Below are 17724 nucleotides of genomic sequence, written 5' to 3'. Positions count from 1 at the left end.
GTTGTCCTTCATGGTATTCAGTAACTTCCGGATTGATTGATTGATTAATTAATTAATGGTATCGCCTGTAACAGACAACGCTTCACAATTTACAACAGAGTCGGAACAGACATTAAAGGTACTCTCTCTCTCTCTCTCTCTCTCTCTCTCTCTCTCAGACTCGCTGTGTCTCGGGCGCTCTTTCTTGCGATGATCATCGTTGGTGGCTGAAGAGGAGATCGTACCCAACAGGAAAAGATCATTTTTAAAGGGCGCCACAGAGAATGGCTGAACAGGGGTGTCGTCTCATGTTCGGCTGTGAAAATGATGTATTTAAGTCATTAACTGCAGATCAACGGGCCGAGCATCGCGACAAATACAGTGTTGACTAGTATTCTAGGATTGCATCGTAAGAGGATTGTCAGGAACTCAGTACGCAGCTGTTGTTGCGATGGATGCATGTGCGTGGTGTGTGTTTGTGTGAGAGAGAGACAGAGAGAGATCATGTATTGATACCGAGTTGTGCACCTGCACCCTGTTATTGGCCAGTGCCGACATGAGTTGGGATGTTGTAGAATGTAGTCAATGCTGGGCGTGATGGACCGTGAGTTTGCAACTTGTATTTTCCTCTTAAGGTGAATTTTAGCTTTTCTTGGATACATTCATAACGTTGCTCCCAGCAGAGCAAAGAGCAGCACACTGGTCAAGGACCTGAGAGTTTCTTACCGAGGCAAGGACGCAGAATCTTCCTCTACCGACCTTTGTATATGGAGGGTGAGCCCATCCTGCTAGGTAAACGCTACTGTTGAGAAAGCTTCAAGTATGAAGCCCCACAAGTTCTGTTTCTTTGGAAGGAATGCCTGTTATGTCAATGCTCTATTTATCCATCTGCAAGCACTCTGGTCATTGTCCACATTCTTGAAGGCTGGACTTGTTTTTGGGGTAGGGAATGGTCATTAATAAGGGAATGGTCAATTAATGACCATGACCATTCCCCATAATATTGACAACCACATAGCCACCGGCGGGAGGGAGGAGCCACGGTGGGAGTCAATATTATGGGAATGGTCATTAATTGACATTTCTCGACCTTCAAGAGTCGGACGGAGGGGGCCAAACACTGCAGCAAAGCCACACATGTCGCAGAAGTGATACACTGCAGCACAGCAACACACAGCGCAACACAGTGGGAAGAGCACTGCAGCAACACACACACAGCCATGCACAATTGCAGGCGCACAAAATTCCATCAGCTGACGTGTCAGTACCTCTGGATTACACGTGCTGATTTGGAAGCGTATTACTGGTTGTTGATATTGAAAATTATGCGAGCTGACTTGTCAATCATCGAATGATTGTTGCATTGGATTCTTGTCAGGAAAGTGAGGGGAATGAACGGTGGAGATCTCCTGCCTCCGACATCCAACCTTGACGAACTCAACAGAGATTGAAGAATCTTCTTTTGCTTGATGTTACCCCCTCTTCTTCAACAGTGAACAGAAAACAGCACGGCCTTCAAGTTTGCTTAGTTAGAATCATGGTAACAGTGTGAGCTTGTTCTGTTGATTCACAAGTTGAACCAGAATTCTAATTAACTGGCTTTCCGGTCGATGTTTGTTTAAATGGTTAACCTTGAGAAAAATCAGGGAAGGAAGAAGAAGGTAGTGGATGGCGACGCTGGTGCTGGGGCAGGTGGCAATGATGATCAGGGTGGTGCAAATACCATTGCTGGTGGTGTGATTAGTACTGTGGGCGTTGGCGGGAGATGGGGACGACCCCCCAGCACAGGCCGGGGCAGCAGCAGAGGCAGGGGTCGGGGCGCAACACCCAAGTTTGAACCACCGAACATACGGGAAGAGGAAGGAACGCCAACCTTGGAGCTGCCCCCCGGCCGGGGCAGGGGCAGGGGCAGGGGCATAACTGAAGAGGCGGGAAGCAACGCAGTTAAAGAGGAAGGAACAACAACCTTGAAACCCGCACTTGAAGAGGAAGGAACGCCTACCTCGGAACCGGAAAAGCGTAGACGAGGGAGGCCCCGAAAGAGTCCCCTATTACCTCAACAACCCACAAAAAGTGGGAGTACGAAAAAGAATCTGACACCGCCTGCACTACTCTCCAATTCGGAGAGTGCAATGCCTTCACCAGACGCTTCAGCAGGCCCAATTCTAGATGCGATTACCAATCAATCGGCTCCTATTGCCCATGATAAGACGCCATCATCGGGGCGTAAGCGCGGCAGACCAGCCAAGAATCTGCAGGCACAAGTCTCATCCTCAGTTCCTTTAGATGGAACAGGGCTATCGCCTCTGCCTCCAGATCTATGTGACACCCCTGCAAAGGAGCCTAAAAAACATGATTGGCCTCCTCCACGTGATCAGGAGCCGTCGGCACAGCAGCCTCCAGGGGCTGAATGGACTGCGTGGGAACCTGAGAAATTTATCCCGAATTTGGGTACGCAAGGTGTGCAGGAACATGTTGTTGCCTGGGATAACCAGGATGAGCAGCCGCTTGTGTATGGATATAGTTGGCCAGTGTATGTCATTCATCATTTCTATCGCCCAAAGGCAAAGCGAGGGAAGCCTGCTACAGTCATCAACACACGAGTGCCGAAAGTTCCTTTTTCGACACAAGCACAGGCAGAGGATAAAAATGAGCAAGAACTACAAGCAGAGGAGACGAATGAGCAACAAGCACTGCAAGCAGATGAGACGAATGAGCAAGCACAAGCAGACGAGGCATCCAATGACAAGGTGATGCTACAAGCAGAGGAGACAAATGAGCAACAAGCACAAGCAGATGAGACGAGTGAGCAAGCTCAAGCAGATGAGGCATCTGATGATGAGGTGATGAATTCTGACGACATTTTGGCTTTACTTCATCCAGATGATCTTCCTAAGGAGCAGACTATGCGTGATCCATCTGCTGATGTTGCAGAAACTAGTGTGTTAGGAATTCCACTCTCAGCGCAATTCAATCCTTCTCCTAATTAAGGAGAGAAATCTTTAGGGAGAAATCACTAGGGCCACAGAATGTGACATTAAGCAGGCAAAAATCGGTGCATTAACATTAGGTGGGCATGGGAAAGTATAGGTTTTTATGAATCTTTTAGTAGCACACCGAGTACATCAATGCCATTTTATGAACTACTATGGCCGGCCGCCTTCGGCGGCCTCTCTCTCTATCTCCCCTCTCTCCCTCTTTATCATGTGCAAAGGGGCTTTTTTTAGTTTTGGACTTTAGCCTTCACGTCGCAGATTGCGACACGTGTAAAGGGCTCCCCCTTCCGCCATATTATGTTAGCAGATATTTACTGGCAAGCTTCAAGGTAATGGAGCGAGTTTTAGCGATGATGTATCATAAGTTTGAGGGAGCATTGAGAAACATCAATTTCCAGTGAATCTTCGTTTTTTATAATCTATCACAAGGGAGGCTACTGCACCCTTACATCCTTCATAAGTTAGTACTCTCATTCTTTGTCTATTTTGACTGAAAATGTGTTTCATAGTATTATACACAGGTGACTCTTTGAATTGCTCCCAAAGTTATGGCCTATGCACAAGAAGATTCAGAAATTTTCTCATGTAGGAAAAGGGAGCCTTTTTTAGTGTTTTTCATACAATGCATAACATCATGAGCTTCTGTTCGGGAGGCACTGCATACCTAGCTAGGTACGATTGGGGGTAGGGGACCACCGGCCCCCCCATCGGGCCGGCGATCCCCCCAATCGTACCTAGCTAGGTATGCCGTGCCTCCCTCACAGAAGCTCATGATGTTGAGGTAAGTCATAATGTGGAAATTATTGTGAGAATCTGTCCAAAACTTCTTGTGTATATGCGCTGCCACGGGATGCGAGATGTGTTACTATCAACATTCGTTTAATATCTTTGCCGCCATGCTGCCCATATGATTCTCTAAAGCACTGACAAATGTTAAGCACCACTAATTGTAAAATTTTAGCATGATACTTTAATCTCCTCAAAGGCATCCAGAGATGTTTAGCATCATAAGTTTGCCATATTGTCTTAACACACCCAAATTGGCAAAATTAGGATGGATTTGCAAGCAAGTTGGGGTCGGACGTTTTAATGATGATCTATGCACATTCAAGAATAAAATAATATTAATTAATTAGCATTAGTCCCTTTTTTTTGCCAATCTGCTATGATTTAAAGCATGCCATCAACCCATTATGTTCTTGTTGCAAGTTGGGTTCCCATGCTGCTACTACAAAGGCCCTCACTGATCTTGTGTGTGCGAGTGCGGGCGCTTGCCTCTGTGTGTGTGTGTGTGTGTGTGTGTGTGTGTGTGTGTGTGTGAGAGAGAGAGAGAGAGAGAGAGAGAGAGAGAGAGAGAGAGAGAGAGAGAGTCACGGTTTGGAATCAGTAAAAGTTAAGAGGATCTTCTTCACAAAATGTGATGTTGGTTGAATTGTTTACTCTGTATTTGAGCATTCCATCGTATCCATTTCAAGGGTGCATTTCCCTTGGCCACTTCATGATGGATATAGGCCGGAGATGAGCAATACTAAAACACTTGCTGCATGTTGGGAGGATTTTCGAACTCGAACGTCGATGGCGGCATGGTCCATAGCTTCTTTCTAAAATTCCTCAATCATGATTGGATCAGAAAAAAACACTTCTATGTGGAAAACTCTTGAGGTCAATTGATTATATTTGAAGAGAGTTATAGTAAATTTTTCCAAGTTCTAATAATTGAATCATCACCCCTAAGGAAGCAACATGTAGAGGTGCCATCACCACAGGTGCAAGGATTCCAAGGTCGTCTGCTACCTCTACCCACTTGTTCTTCCCCCGCCCCCCCCCAAAAAAAAAAATGCTTTTCACTTCAAGCTTGGTTGCTCTTATCTCTTCTTCCTCACTCCTCACTGTTGAAGAATACTACTACCTGGAGGTAAGCAAACATCTTGACCTCTCCAAAGAGCCCCAAAGAAACCCCTCGTATTGACTCACCGCCTCTCAAAGTCGATGATGCGGAAGTGTAGAGACCAAGGGGAGAGAGAGAGAGAGAGAGAGAGAGAGAGAGAGAGAGAGAGAGAGAGAGAGTCTAATGAGCCAATCAACCTTTCCAATGAATATCTGATACATTATACAATGGGGGCACTGGGTTGCATATATACCCATCTAAGTAAATTGCCCTACTTGAAGACTTTGAAATAAATAATGGGATCACATTGGGCACTTCACTTGAGATGTCATAACTTTAACACCTTCTCTGTAGCTCATAGTGGACATAAATGGTGAGACCAAATCTATGAAGAAGCTACCATGGACACCCCTCAACTTTGTACCGTGTCCAAGAATCTCCACTCGTGAAGTGCGAACACATCACGTCCAAAATACTCCAAGATCATTAATGAACTTTGGAACACATCCTGTCCATAATCCGGCCAAGAACAATGATTGATGCACTCACCCATAGTGTTTTAGATACGTCCCTGACAAATGCATGTGCCTTGAACTCCGACCCATGGGTTCAAACACTAGTAACTTGAACTCTTACACAAGGGTCCAAATTAATTATAGAGAGCACTGCTTGCCCCTCTCTACCACTCACAAATCTCTCTCTGGCTGAAGCTAGTGGCAGCAACGATCTCTATGTGACTAGAAGGGGGGAGTCCTTGCCAGTGTAGTCACCATCACACCAATAGTCTCTTTTCTATCCTTCCCTAAGTCACTATCACTGCTTTCCTCATGATTCTTGCTTTTGCCTTTGTCCTTTGTAGAACCTCTACCTTTGCCTTTGGATCTGCAATCTTTAGACAAATGATTATCCTTTCCACAATTGTAACAACGGTTCTTGGTCTTCTTTCTAAAATACAAAGCAGCAAGTACTTCCACACCTTTCTCAGAAATCTGAATTTTTCTTGAGTTAGGCTTCTTCCTCAATGAGAAAGAATTGAGATCATCAAATTTCAGCTTTTCCTTCATGATTTGTAGCCGAAGTGTCCTAGACATTGTTTCATAAGCCTCATGCAACTTCGTGACAACCAAAGCAATTAATTGAGTACTAGTCAGTGTACTTTTCATAGCCGAAGTTGATCATGAATAACTTTAGCCTTCATAAGAAATGATTACATGGAATTTCTGGGTGGAAACTCGATGGCAAATAATTGTCCAAGAATGGTGATTGGTCGCATCGTAGCATCTCGATCAAACCCCGGGGGATTCACTATTAGTAATGGAGGGATGTCACCTGCGTGCATCCAAATTAGAGAAACCCCCTTTATACGGTATCTTACATACTGACGTACACCCCTACATACGGACAAGATTTGGACGTTCTCACAATGAGCCATCCCCCTCATACGGATTTCATACAAAATGTAATGACCTACTATTTTATGCATACTAGTAACATGACAATTTAGAAGCACATTACATATAACCTCGTGATTGAGGTCGTGAGCTCGATATTGACTAAGTGCATGAGTGTGAGCCTTGAGGATTTTGCTTAAACCAAAAGACCTAACTGAAGAGGAAGAGTAATGTGGATAGATTGCATCCAATTGAGTATAGAAAGACCCCCTAGTAGGGAAGGAAAAACATATCTTCAAGATTAAAAGACTTTTCTTTGGGTTTAGCGATGAAAAAACAAATCATTAACAAACTACAACTTCTTTGGAGTAGAGATGAAAACAATTCTACCATTACTATTTAACAAACTGATTGGATGCTACAGGTGCCAAAGATTCCTTACTATTCTTGTGCAAAGCTTCTCGCACACTAGCAAGCGTCTTGTTGGCCTACCATGGATAGTGCCTATCCTATAGTAATATGTGAAGCAAGGAGCTTATGACACCTTCTCAATCTATCCACCTCCTTGTCCTTCCCTCAATAGTAGCATCTTCTTCACTCTCTCCATCCTCATTGTACTTCATTTCAACTTGGGATTTTCGTTCTACAAACAAAATAGGAGGGCATATTCACTCCATAACATAAAGAGGAGAAGCTTTGGCCTAGCTAGTGGTAGGATGACCATGTGGCAACTGGAGGCAAGTGGAGTGGAGCAAGTAGTGGACAAGATGGCAAGCATCCCAAGCACGGAGGCGGGAATCCCTACTACTTTATATGGCCTCAAGTTGCTCTCCATATAAGCTAGCTTCTTGCAACACTTCGAGCATGCAACCACCTTGACACGACCTATCAAAGCTGACCAAGCTCAATCTTAACAGCATCAACTTGCCTGACTTTTACAAATTTTGTAAGCAAGACCTCATGCATTTGTGAACCTAGCTGAAGGGGATCGGGGAGCACCACAGACGGAGAGTGAGAGTGTAATGGAATTTGCCTATTCAATTTGAGAGTAGCGGAATTTAATGAGAGTACTTTCAAGAAATGATTTTGTGAGCATAGCGGGTTGACATAATTGAAGATAGCAACATAATCATAGCAATTAGTTAACTTGGCATAGACAATACTTTTGCAAGAGAGAGAATTTAGAGAACATGACAACAGTTGAGGACCGGATTTATGTGGAGCCGGTCCCCCCTCCGATAGGCATTTGTATTATGATTTCTCCCATAAAGAGAGACTTGTTACAATACATTCTTTGTGTTCCTTGTGACCTAGGTGAAGCAATGAAGATGGAAAGCTTCATGCATCACCGTCATAGCATAACCTAAACTTGAAGAAAGCTTTAACTATACCAAGCCTCAGTCCCAAGACCTCAAACACCTTCGAAGGTGGAGAGAGCTAGCAGGGAATGAGGGTAGGGAAGAGGAAGAAGAAACATTTCATATGAGAAAGAGCTAGTTCCTCACTTATCATAACTCTTGTGCTAGCATACATAATAGCATAGTAATGAAGAAGAAATAGATGGCAAGCTCAAGCATTGAAGCATGGCTCTTGGATGGATTTGCACTCCATAGCCAAGAGTGTTGGTGTAGGCTCTCAACCTCTACTTGCTTCGAGAAGGAGAGGGAGTTCTTGCACTTTGCATAGTACACAATGAGAGTGTTTGTGAGTGTGTGTGGGTGAGTATACCCCCTAAGCACCCCCCTAGCTTGCTTGGGTCGACCCCCCATTGTAGCTCATGCTTGAAGCTCATTGGACCCCTCCAGGTCTAGCCAATCACAAGCAGGAGCCATTACAAGCAACATGGGTAGCCTTGGGACAAGTGTCCCCCTTTCCCCTTTGAGAGAGAGGACTTGATAAATGCAAAATCAATTAATTAAATATCCTAAATTATCATTGGACCCCTTGGGTGGCCAACCAATAGGCTTTAGGCACACCATGAGGGCAACATGAGGAGGAACTTGACAAGTGTCCTTGCTGCCTCTTCAAGCTGGGGCTTCCCTTGTGAGTGTGAGTGTGTGTTCTCTCTCTAATCCCTAGGAAAAGGGCTCGCCCCCCCTCTTGTAGGGATACTTTTGACTTTAGGAGCTCAAGCACCTTAGTCATCAAGCATGACAAAGAACTTGGACTAGGGGGTATTCCCACAAGCATCTCAGGCAAGCATGTCAAGGCACCTCAAGCACCTTAATCAAGCGGCAAGTCAAGCACCTCAAGCATGGAGTAAGTCAAGCACCTCAAGCACCTTAATCAAGCACCTCAAGGAGGACAAACACCTCGATCTTGGGCCGGGTTCCCACCTCAAGCTCAGCCCTAGCTTACCTAAGGTCAAAGGACTTTTACACACATTATTGGAGGTCTTCAATGAAGCTAACCCTAAGGTCTTATGCTCCATTGGTTAGCCTTGCTCTTGATAGACCATCTCCCATTTGGGCCCCTATACTATTGGCCCCGTGTTGAGATAGATCTATAAGCACATATCTATATCTTAACACTTGTTCCCGTTTATTCTCCCACATTAAGTGATCAATTTAATATGAGAAAATCATTTGGGTTGGTTAGATATTAGATTTTATGACATTACCTCTCTCTTGAAATCATAGTCGTCCTCGACTATGAGGTAGAAGAGATAAAGGCTTAGTCATTAGTCAATCGTACTTAGTGGGTAGAGGATCCCTTTTTTACCCTACGACATCTTTCCAAGATGGATGACTAATCCATTTGGTGCTTGGGAGACATAGCTGCCGCAAGCATGTCTGCTCTTTAGTCCATTTCATTCTCCCAAAGTAGAGTGACAAATTCTACTTGGTGTTTGAGAGACGTCGTCATCACAAACATGATTCTAAGCATGCATACTAGTTAAATTTGTGCACAATTAAAAAGAGGATTAGTCTTATAAGACAAAAACATGAGTCATTTAAAAGAGAGTTGTACATTTGCTTACTCTAATGTAGCATTGTAAGCATTGACAAGGTTCATACTATCCTTAAGTTGTACTCCTTGCATCCATTTAGCATCTTCAAAAGGATAATTTTTGAACTTAATAAGATACCGTCGGATTATCTTACCATGTCGTAGTACCTTGTCTTCATGCCGAAGGACAGCTTCGGGTTGTAGTACCTCTTCTTGGTCTTCAACTTCGGGAGGGTCTTCAATAATTGGTTCAGTTGGTGGCTCTCCTTTGTAGGGCTTAAGTAGGCTTACATGAAAGGCATTGTGTATAAGCCAATGGTTGGGCAACTTGAGTTGATAAGCCGTCTCATTGATGGGCTTCAAGATTTGGAAGGACCATAGTATCTTTTTGCTAGTTTAGCATAATACTTTTGATGGCCCGTAGGATTTTTGCCCGTCGTTTGCCTTAATCGAGCCTTAGGAAACTTGAGTAAGACCCAATCATTTTTTTTGAACATTAAGGCTCTTCTGTGCTTATCAACAGCAGCTTTTTGCCTTTGTTGAGAGATGGCTATAGCCTCCCTAATCTTTTGAAAAGATTCTTGTAGGTCACGGCTATACTCATCGGCGGCGAAGATCTTCCCATGTACTTTGAGTAGCAAGGGAATTTTAGGTCTTCCCTCTATGATCTCGAAAGGTGATTTCCCCGTAGAAGTATGTACAGTATTATTGTAGGAATACTCTACTAGAGGTAAATACTTTTCCCATTGTGAGCGTTGATCTACTTCGGTAACATAAGTCTTGAGTAGATCGAGTATCGTAAGATTGGCTATCTCACTTTGGCCATCCGTTTGTGGGTGATAGGCCGAAGAGAAATTCAATCTTGTTCCTAGATTTTCAAAGAGACCTTTCCAGAAATTACTGGTCATTCTAGGATCTCTATGTGACACGATGGATGTGGGTAATCCATGGTGCTTGAAAATCTGTGATATGAAGAGAGTTGCCATTTGATGTGCCTTAATAGTCTTTTTGACAGGAATAAAATGTGCTTGCTTGCTAAACCTGTCGACTATTGTCCATATTCCTGTATTCCCATGGATAGACTTGGGTAATCCAAAGATGAAATCCATGGATATACTCTCCCATGGTGAATTTGGAATAGGCAATGGCTGGAGTAATCCAGGTTGCTTCCCTCTATCATACTTGGTCTTTTGGCATACTATACATTTTGAAACATACTCTTGTATGTCCACTTTCATGGTAGGCCAATAGAAATACGTCTCTACTCCTCCGAGAGTAGGTTGAATACCTCTATGCCCTGCATATGGAGGAGCATGAGATTCATACATAACCTTCTCACGAAGGGAATGGGTAACACATAGCCTATTGCCGTGGAGAAGATAACCATCCTGCAAGGTGAATGGTTCCTCTTTCTTCCCCAAAGCAAGGGCTGACATTATGTCTCTAAAGTCAGGGTCATTAGCATACTCATCTATCATAGAGGATAGATCATTGTGAGTAGCTATAGACACCGCATTAACTTTTGGTCGTCGTGAAAGTGCATCGGCAACTTGATTGTGCTTACCAGCTATGTGAGCAATATGGAAATTAAATTGCGAAAGAAAATTTTCCCACCTCATTTGTTTGTCGGAAAGCTTGGTTTGCGTCATGAAATACTTGAGACTTTGGTGGTTGGTTCGTAGGATAAATGGAGTCCCTAATAGGTAGTGCTTCCATGTGTCTAGGGCATGTAGCACAGCTAAAAGCTCTTTCTCATAAATGCCCAAGACTCGTTCATCACTATTGAGCCTTCGGCTCTCATATGCTATGGCATGCCCTTCTTGAAGCAAAACCGCTCCAAGGCAATCACCACAAGATCACATTAGACCTCAAATGGTTTTGAGAGATCCGAAAGCAGGAGGACTGGTTGGGAAGTAAGCTTCTCTTTGAGTTTTTCAAAAGCATTTTTCTCCTTAGCAGTCCATACAAACTTAACGTTCTTCTTTGTTAAGTCGTGTAGTGGTCGTGCTACTTGAGAGAATTTTGCTATGAAGCGTCTATAGTATGCACACATACCAATAAAGCTTCTTAGCTCATGTAGATTCCTTGGGTTAGGCCATGATTTTATTACCTCTAACTTTGATGGATCCATACGAATACCATCGTGAGAGATAATATGACCTAGATATTGAATCTCTTGAAGGAAGAATTCACTTTTCTTTTGGTTGAGAAAAAGTTTGTTCTCCCTCAAGGCTTGAAAAATCACTTGGAGGTGTTTCTTATGTTCCTCCAAAGACTTGGAGTAGATGATGATATCATCAAAGAACACTACAGTGAATTTATGATATGGTCTAAAAATTTTCTCCATGAGACGGTTGAAAGTAGCTGGTGCATTAGTCAAGCCAAAAGGCATGACTAGATATTCATAAAGACCAAATGTTGTGCGAAACGCGGTCTTTAGGATATCTTCATCCACTATCCTTATTTGATGATAGCCACTCTTAAGGTCAATCCTACTGAAGTAGGTAGAGCCTTGTAGCTTATCAAACAGATCTTCTACCGGAGGCACGGGAAATCTGTTTTTGATAGTGATATGGTTTAGTGCTCGATAGTCCACACACATACGGTATGTACCATCTTTCTTTTGCACTAAAAGGACTGGAGAACAAAAGGGAGAGGAACTAGGCCTCACCATCCCTTTGTCTACCAATTCCTGTACTTGCCTCATAATCTCCTCTTGTTGAGCTTGTGAGACTCGATAAGGAGGTTTGTTAGGCGGTGAGATTCCTGGAAGGAGCTCAATACGATGGTCATCATCCCCTCGTTTTGGAGATAGGTCCATAGGGATATCATCAATGAACACATCTTGGAATCCTTTTAGAAAAGTAGACAAGTCTAACTCTTCTTGATTCCTATCATTTTCATTTGATGAAACATTATTAGCTTTTAGAGACTCTTTGACATAAATCATGTACGCAGAAACTAAGCTCTTCATTGATTTATCAAAAGAAACAGGATTTACAAGTGGAATAGTGCGACCACGCTCACTAGCATCTATATACATGTTCTTTCCCCTGTAGGTGAAGTAAATTCTCCTTTCAGGGAACTTCATGTTGGCAGCCATGCGATCAAACCATGGTGCCCCTAGGATAACATCCTGATGTTGGAGAGGAGAGATGAAGAAGTCTTCTTTGTCGACATAGCTTTGGACATGAAGCCTCAACTTCCCAATCAAGGGAGTAACGGAGGCTTGTTGTCCCTTGAAAGCTGCATCAGCTGTTACTATATCTCCCATCTCAAAAGCTTGAATGCCCAACTTGGTGTCCAACTCTATTGATATGAAGTTGAGAGTAGAGCCAGGGTCAAACAAGATGAAGGCATCATGATCTCTTACCTTTCCCCAAGCATAGGAGAGTGATGATCCTTTGCAATGAGCATCCTCTTTTGGAGCTTCGATGGTGGAAGCCCTAGGAGTCTCATTGCGAGTATTCTTCTTGGGGCAAGAACGATAGCCATGTCCTTGCTCCCCACACTTGAAACATTTATGGTCCTTGCGAAAAGCTTCAAGCTCTTCAGGAGAGAGTTTGTTTTTACCTTTGTAAACTCCCTTCTCCTTGGACCGATTGTTGTTGTTGGAAGTGCCTTGGGAATTATTTTGAGCATTGGATTTCCCCTTTGCATCATTTTTATCATTGTTTTCCATGGGCTTGACATTACATCTAGCCCCTTGATGGAAATTAATGCGTGAAGCAACCATGGTGTGATGGATTACTTCGGTAATAGTACCAGGCTCTTGAGAGTTGATGTATTCGGCCATATCTTCAGGTAATCCTGCACAGAATTGCTGTCTTTGCTCGGCAAAGTCTATCTTTTGAAAGACAGTAGCTTTGAGATGTAAATCACAAAAATTGTCTACATACTTGTTGATAGACTCATGAGAGAGAAGCTTCAAGCCGCGCCATTCGGTAAGAACTTTATCTTTAGTATCGCTTGGAAGAAATTGCTTCATGATGGAAACTCGTAGAGTTTTCCATGTCTTTGGGGCTTCTCCATTGCCACGAAGGCTAGCCCACCATTGACGAGATGATTTTTGGAAGTGCATAGCTACATGGCGTAGCTTGGAGGACTCTGTGAATCCCTCGTCCCCAAAGGCCGCATCAAATTGCTGGATGAAGGCCAACACTTTATCGGTAGCACCAAAGGTGCCATCGTAGGTGAGAAAAGAGATACTCTTTCCTCCCTCCTTGAACTTCTTTAGCTTTTGTGACCTTCGCCATGCAAGAAATGATTTGCGATGTCCTCCCCTCTTGTATTCTCTAGGAGAATAGCCATAACTTTCATCGGAAGAGGAGGAAGGTGAAGAAGAAGGAGAAGAGGGTGACCTCTTCCTAGCCCTTTTCTTCCTTTGTTTCCTCTCTTGCCTTTCAGAGTGATGAGGAGAAGGACTATAGGTTTCTCTTTTCCTCTTGGGAGGAGTAGGCGATCGTCTAGACCGCCGTCTTCGTGGAGCCACATCTTCAGAAGAACTTAGACTGTCATTGCTTTCTTTCTCTTTGGATTCCTCCTCTCGAATGGGAGAGAGTCTTCTTTTGGGGGTCTCTTCAAGAGGCCTCCTAAGCTTTCTCTCCTCTGGGAGAGGAACGGAAATTCCATAAGCACGAAGTTGTTGAGTAACTTCGGCTTGCAAAGCAGGGTTGCCCATAGCTTGCTGCAACCTAGTGACGAGATAATTCACAAACATGGGAGCATCATCATTAGCACCTTCATGTGCAAAATCAAAGCTATCAATGTTCATTCTACTCTCTTGATTATTGTCAGCCATGTTAACAAAATTTATGTTTATACTTAGTGTATACTTTGTTGAGATGTCGAGCTCTACACCTTGAGCTGGCATCCACTACGGGTCTTGGCCGCTTACGGCATTTACTCATTGGCGCGTTAGGTGACCGACACGGAGGATCTCTGCCAGTGATTCTACAGCTGGACTACACTTATAGTGCCAGCCTAGTACGCTTCTAGCGAGTTCACACTTAGTGACCGCATGTACATATGTGCTACTTTTCAGCTTTAGCACTTAGTCATTTTTGTACTCTCTTTTCTGTGAAGAAGAAGAAGAAGCTTTCCATCTCTGTGTGCTTTGTGCTTGTCTTGTGTAGCTCTCTTGCATCCTCATTCTTTACATGGTATCAGAGCCTGGTGCAGGCAAGAGAGGCTAAGAGAGCAAGAGCATCACAATCCCTTCGTTCGCACAAGTTTCTGAACAGGTCTCCAAAGTGCAGTATACAGAGATTTATTGTACAAGTACAGTGGTTGTGAAACGCTTGATTGTGGACACTCGTTGAGTGTAGAAAGCGTTACAAGAACCACGATAGCAAGTTCAGCAGATTTGCAGGTTTTTGCAGATTGCAGCTATTTTGTCTTAGTGCTTCAAGATGTCTGACGGTTTCAGTCAGATTGTTACTGAGAAGCTTGAGAAAAATAACTACCCTGCATGGAAGTTCAGAATAACAAATTTCCTAAAAGGAAAAGGTTATTGGGACTATGTAGAAGGAGACAATGAAAAGGAACTAGAGATTCCCGAGGCAAATGCTACAACAGAACAAAGGAAAGCTTTGAGGGACTGGCAACAAGGCCAGAGCAAAGTGATGTATTGGCTGTCTATGAGCATCACATATGGCATGATGGGCTATCTATAGGATGCTGAAACCCCCGCCATTGCATGGAGAAACTTAGGCAGAGTGTTCGAGGTGAACACCAAGGCCAGGAAGCTTCAACTAAAGTCGGAGCTAAATCAGGTTAAGAGGAACAACCTCTCAATCAATGATTATGCCTTGAAAATCAAGAGTATCATTGAGGCTCTTGGATCTATTAAAGTCTCAGTGGAAGACGATGACATTGTTCGTGCATGCTTGGATGGTCTAGGAGATGAGTATGTACATTTTAGGTCTTCCATGAATACAAGAGACGACATCCTCGTGTTCCAAGATTTGATTTCTATGCTTATTCTTGAGGAGAAGAACCTTGACACATCTTCTTCTCATGGCAGAAATAATTCTGAACAGGCCTTCTATTCTAACTCCAACAGAGGTAGAGGTAGAGGTCGTGGTCGAGGCCCAAGGGGTTGCAGGGGCCAATTTCTGGAAGGTCAATCAAATCAAAACAATACAGGTGGCAGAGGAAACCAGTCTCAAGGCAGGGGGAGTCAAAGAGGTCGTGGTGCAGGATCAAGCAGGCAGCAACATACTCCAGATAGTAGAGAATGTTGGACTTGTGGTGAAAGAGGTCACATGTCACGTGACTGTCCAAAGGGAAAAGCAAGTAGAAAGAGAGAACAGGGCAACTATGCATCTACTAGCAGAGATGCAGATGACAGAAAAAACGAGCGTATGTTTGTTATGCAGCATGTAATGAATAAAATGACTACAGAGAATTCCACCCAAGATGATGTTTGGTATGTGGATTCAGGTGCCTCTAATCACATGACGTCTCGTGGAGAGTGGTTTAGAGATATGCGCAAACCAGATGTGTCAGGCTATGTGCAAATAGGAGATGACACAGCTCACCCCATTGCTCATGTAGGGGACATACCTCTAAATACAAAGAGTGGGAAATCAAAGTACTTAGCAGATGTACTTCATGTCCCAAACATTACAAAGAATCTTGTTTCTGTTGGACAAATGGTTGAGCAGGGTTTGCAGGTTCGCTTCAATCCAAATGGCTGTTATGTAGAAGATTTCCAGAATGGCTGTAAGCTGATCACAGAGGGCAAATGTGTGGGCAGAATGTTTACGCTGAATGTAGACATGCCTGAGGTAAAAGCTGCATTATTTGCACAGGGCACAGGTGTTGTGGCTGATGTTGACATTTGGCACAAACGCATTGGCCATGTCAATGAGCAGAGATTGCGTAGCATGCAATCAAAACAGATTGTAAAAGGTTTGCCCAAATTCAAGGTGGATGGTATGCATAAAGTGTGTGCAGCATGCCAGTTTGGAAAACAGTCAAAGGGCTCATTTCCACATGAGCGCAATGTATGTAAAAGGCCACTTGAGGTGGTGCACACAGATGTTTGGGGTCCAACCGATACTGCAAGTATACATGGTTGCAGGTATTATGTCTCTTTCATTGATGACCATACAAGGAAAGTATGGGTCTACTTCATGCGTAACAAAAGTGAAGTGTTTGGTCACTTTCAAGACTTCAAAGTCATGATTGAGAAGGAGACAAATATGCAAATCAAGACATTGAGGTCAGATGGAGGGGGAGAGTACTTCTCCAATGATTTTTCAGATTTTCTGCGAATGCATGGTATACACAGGCAGTTTACATGCAGATATACTCCACAGCAGAATGGGGTCACAGAAAGGAAAAACAGGCACATTGCAGAGGTTGCACGTGCATTGATGAATGAGAAGAACATGCCTCATCATTTCTGGGCTGAAGCTGTAAATACAGCTGTGTACATTATGAACAGGACACCTACAGCTGCGGTGCATGATGTAACACCTGAGGAAAAGTTTACAGGTACAAAGCCTGATTTGGCACACTTGAAAGTGTTTGGCTGCATAGCTTACGTGCATGTACCAAATGAGTTGCGTAGGAAATTGGATTCTAAAGCAGAGAAATGTATTCTTGTGGGATATTCCCTTGAACAAAAGGGGTACAGGTGCTACAATCATACTACACGAGAATTACGAGTGAGCAGAGATGTAGTCTTTGATGAGATGAGCAGCTGGTACAGTAATGCACATGGCACTATTGGGGCTGATGTAAAAGATGATGTGGTTGTACAAAATGTGAGGCCACAATCACAGGTTTTGAGTGGACCACAAGAGTCCTCTTCTCGTGGCTCTGTTGAGAAACCATGGAATGGTAGACTACGTACGCAGGTTACTCCACCAACAGGGTACAGGGAATGTATCACGAAAAGGAAAGGAAAAGGTTGATGAACCTCCCTTTATGGTTGATGCATCATCAGGTTTTTCACATATAGACATGGATTCAGATGGTTCTGAACAAAGTCTTGATGAGGAATTTGGAATTCCGGCTGTCAGGACACCTGGTGTAAGGAAAGTACAAGAAGATGCTAGAGGGCAAAGGAGTGACCAAGGACCGCGCAGATCTAATAGAGTCAGAAATCCAGTTCAGAAATTGACTTATGATGGGTATCTAGCGCATCACCAAGCCTACATGGCTAAGGTGATACAGGATGTGGAGCCCACATGTTTTGAGGATGCAGTTGGAAATGTGCATTGGGATGATGCAATGAATGAAGAGATGGCTGCATTGGAAGCAAATGACACATGGGAGTTGGTGCCATTGCTAAGTGGCAAGAAAGCTATTGGCTGTAAATGCATAAGGCTGATGGTAACATTGAGCGTCACAAGGCAAGGCTGGTCGCAAAGGGTTATGCACAGACGTATGGCATAGACTATGAGGAGACCTTTGCTCCAGTGGCAAAGATGACGACTATGAGAGCTGTCATAGCAGTGGCTGCATCTAGAGGATGGATTATGCATCAAATGGATGTAAAGAATGCCTT

The 17724-nt window shown here is 43.7% G+C and overlaps 1 protein-coding gene across 1 annotated transcript; it reads left to right on the top strand.

Annotated features, from left to right (window-relative positions):
* Positions 1 to 401: 401 nt before the first annotated feature.
* Positions 402 to 3384, top strand: LOC147434929 (uncharacterized). The gene is made up of 2 exons (XM_086490053.1): positions 402 to 1519; positions 1626 to 3384. The coding sequence occupies exons 1-2, from the start codon at positions 1517 to 1519 to the stop codon at positions 2967 to 2969; spliced, it is 1347 nt and encodes a 448-aa protein (XP_086346179.1). The 5' UTR covers positions 402 to 1516; the 3' UTR covers positions 2970 to 3384.
* The last annotated feature ends 14340 nt before the right edge of the window (positions 3385 to 17724 follow it).

The sequence above is a fragment of the Adiantum capillus-veneris genome, chromosome 19, assembly GCF_014529385.1.
Source record: "Adiantum capillus-veneris isolate H3 chromosome 19, ASM1452938v2, whole genome shotgun sequence".
In the NCBI taxonomy this organism is placed as follows: domain Eukaryota; kingdom Viridiplantae; phylum Streptophyta; class Polypodiopsida; order Polypodiales; family Pteridaceae; genus Adiantum; species Adiantum capillus-veneris.
The sequence above is the reverse complement of the archived record's forward strand: the minus strand, read 5'-3'. Positions and strand labels throughout refer to the sequence as shown.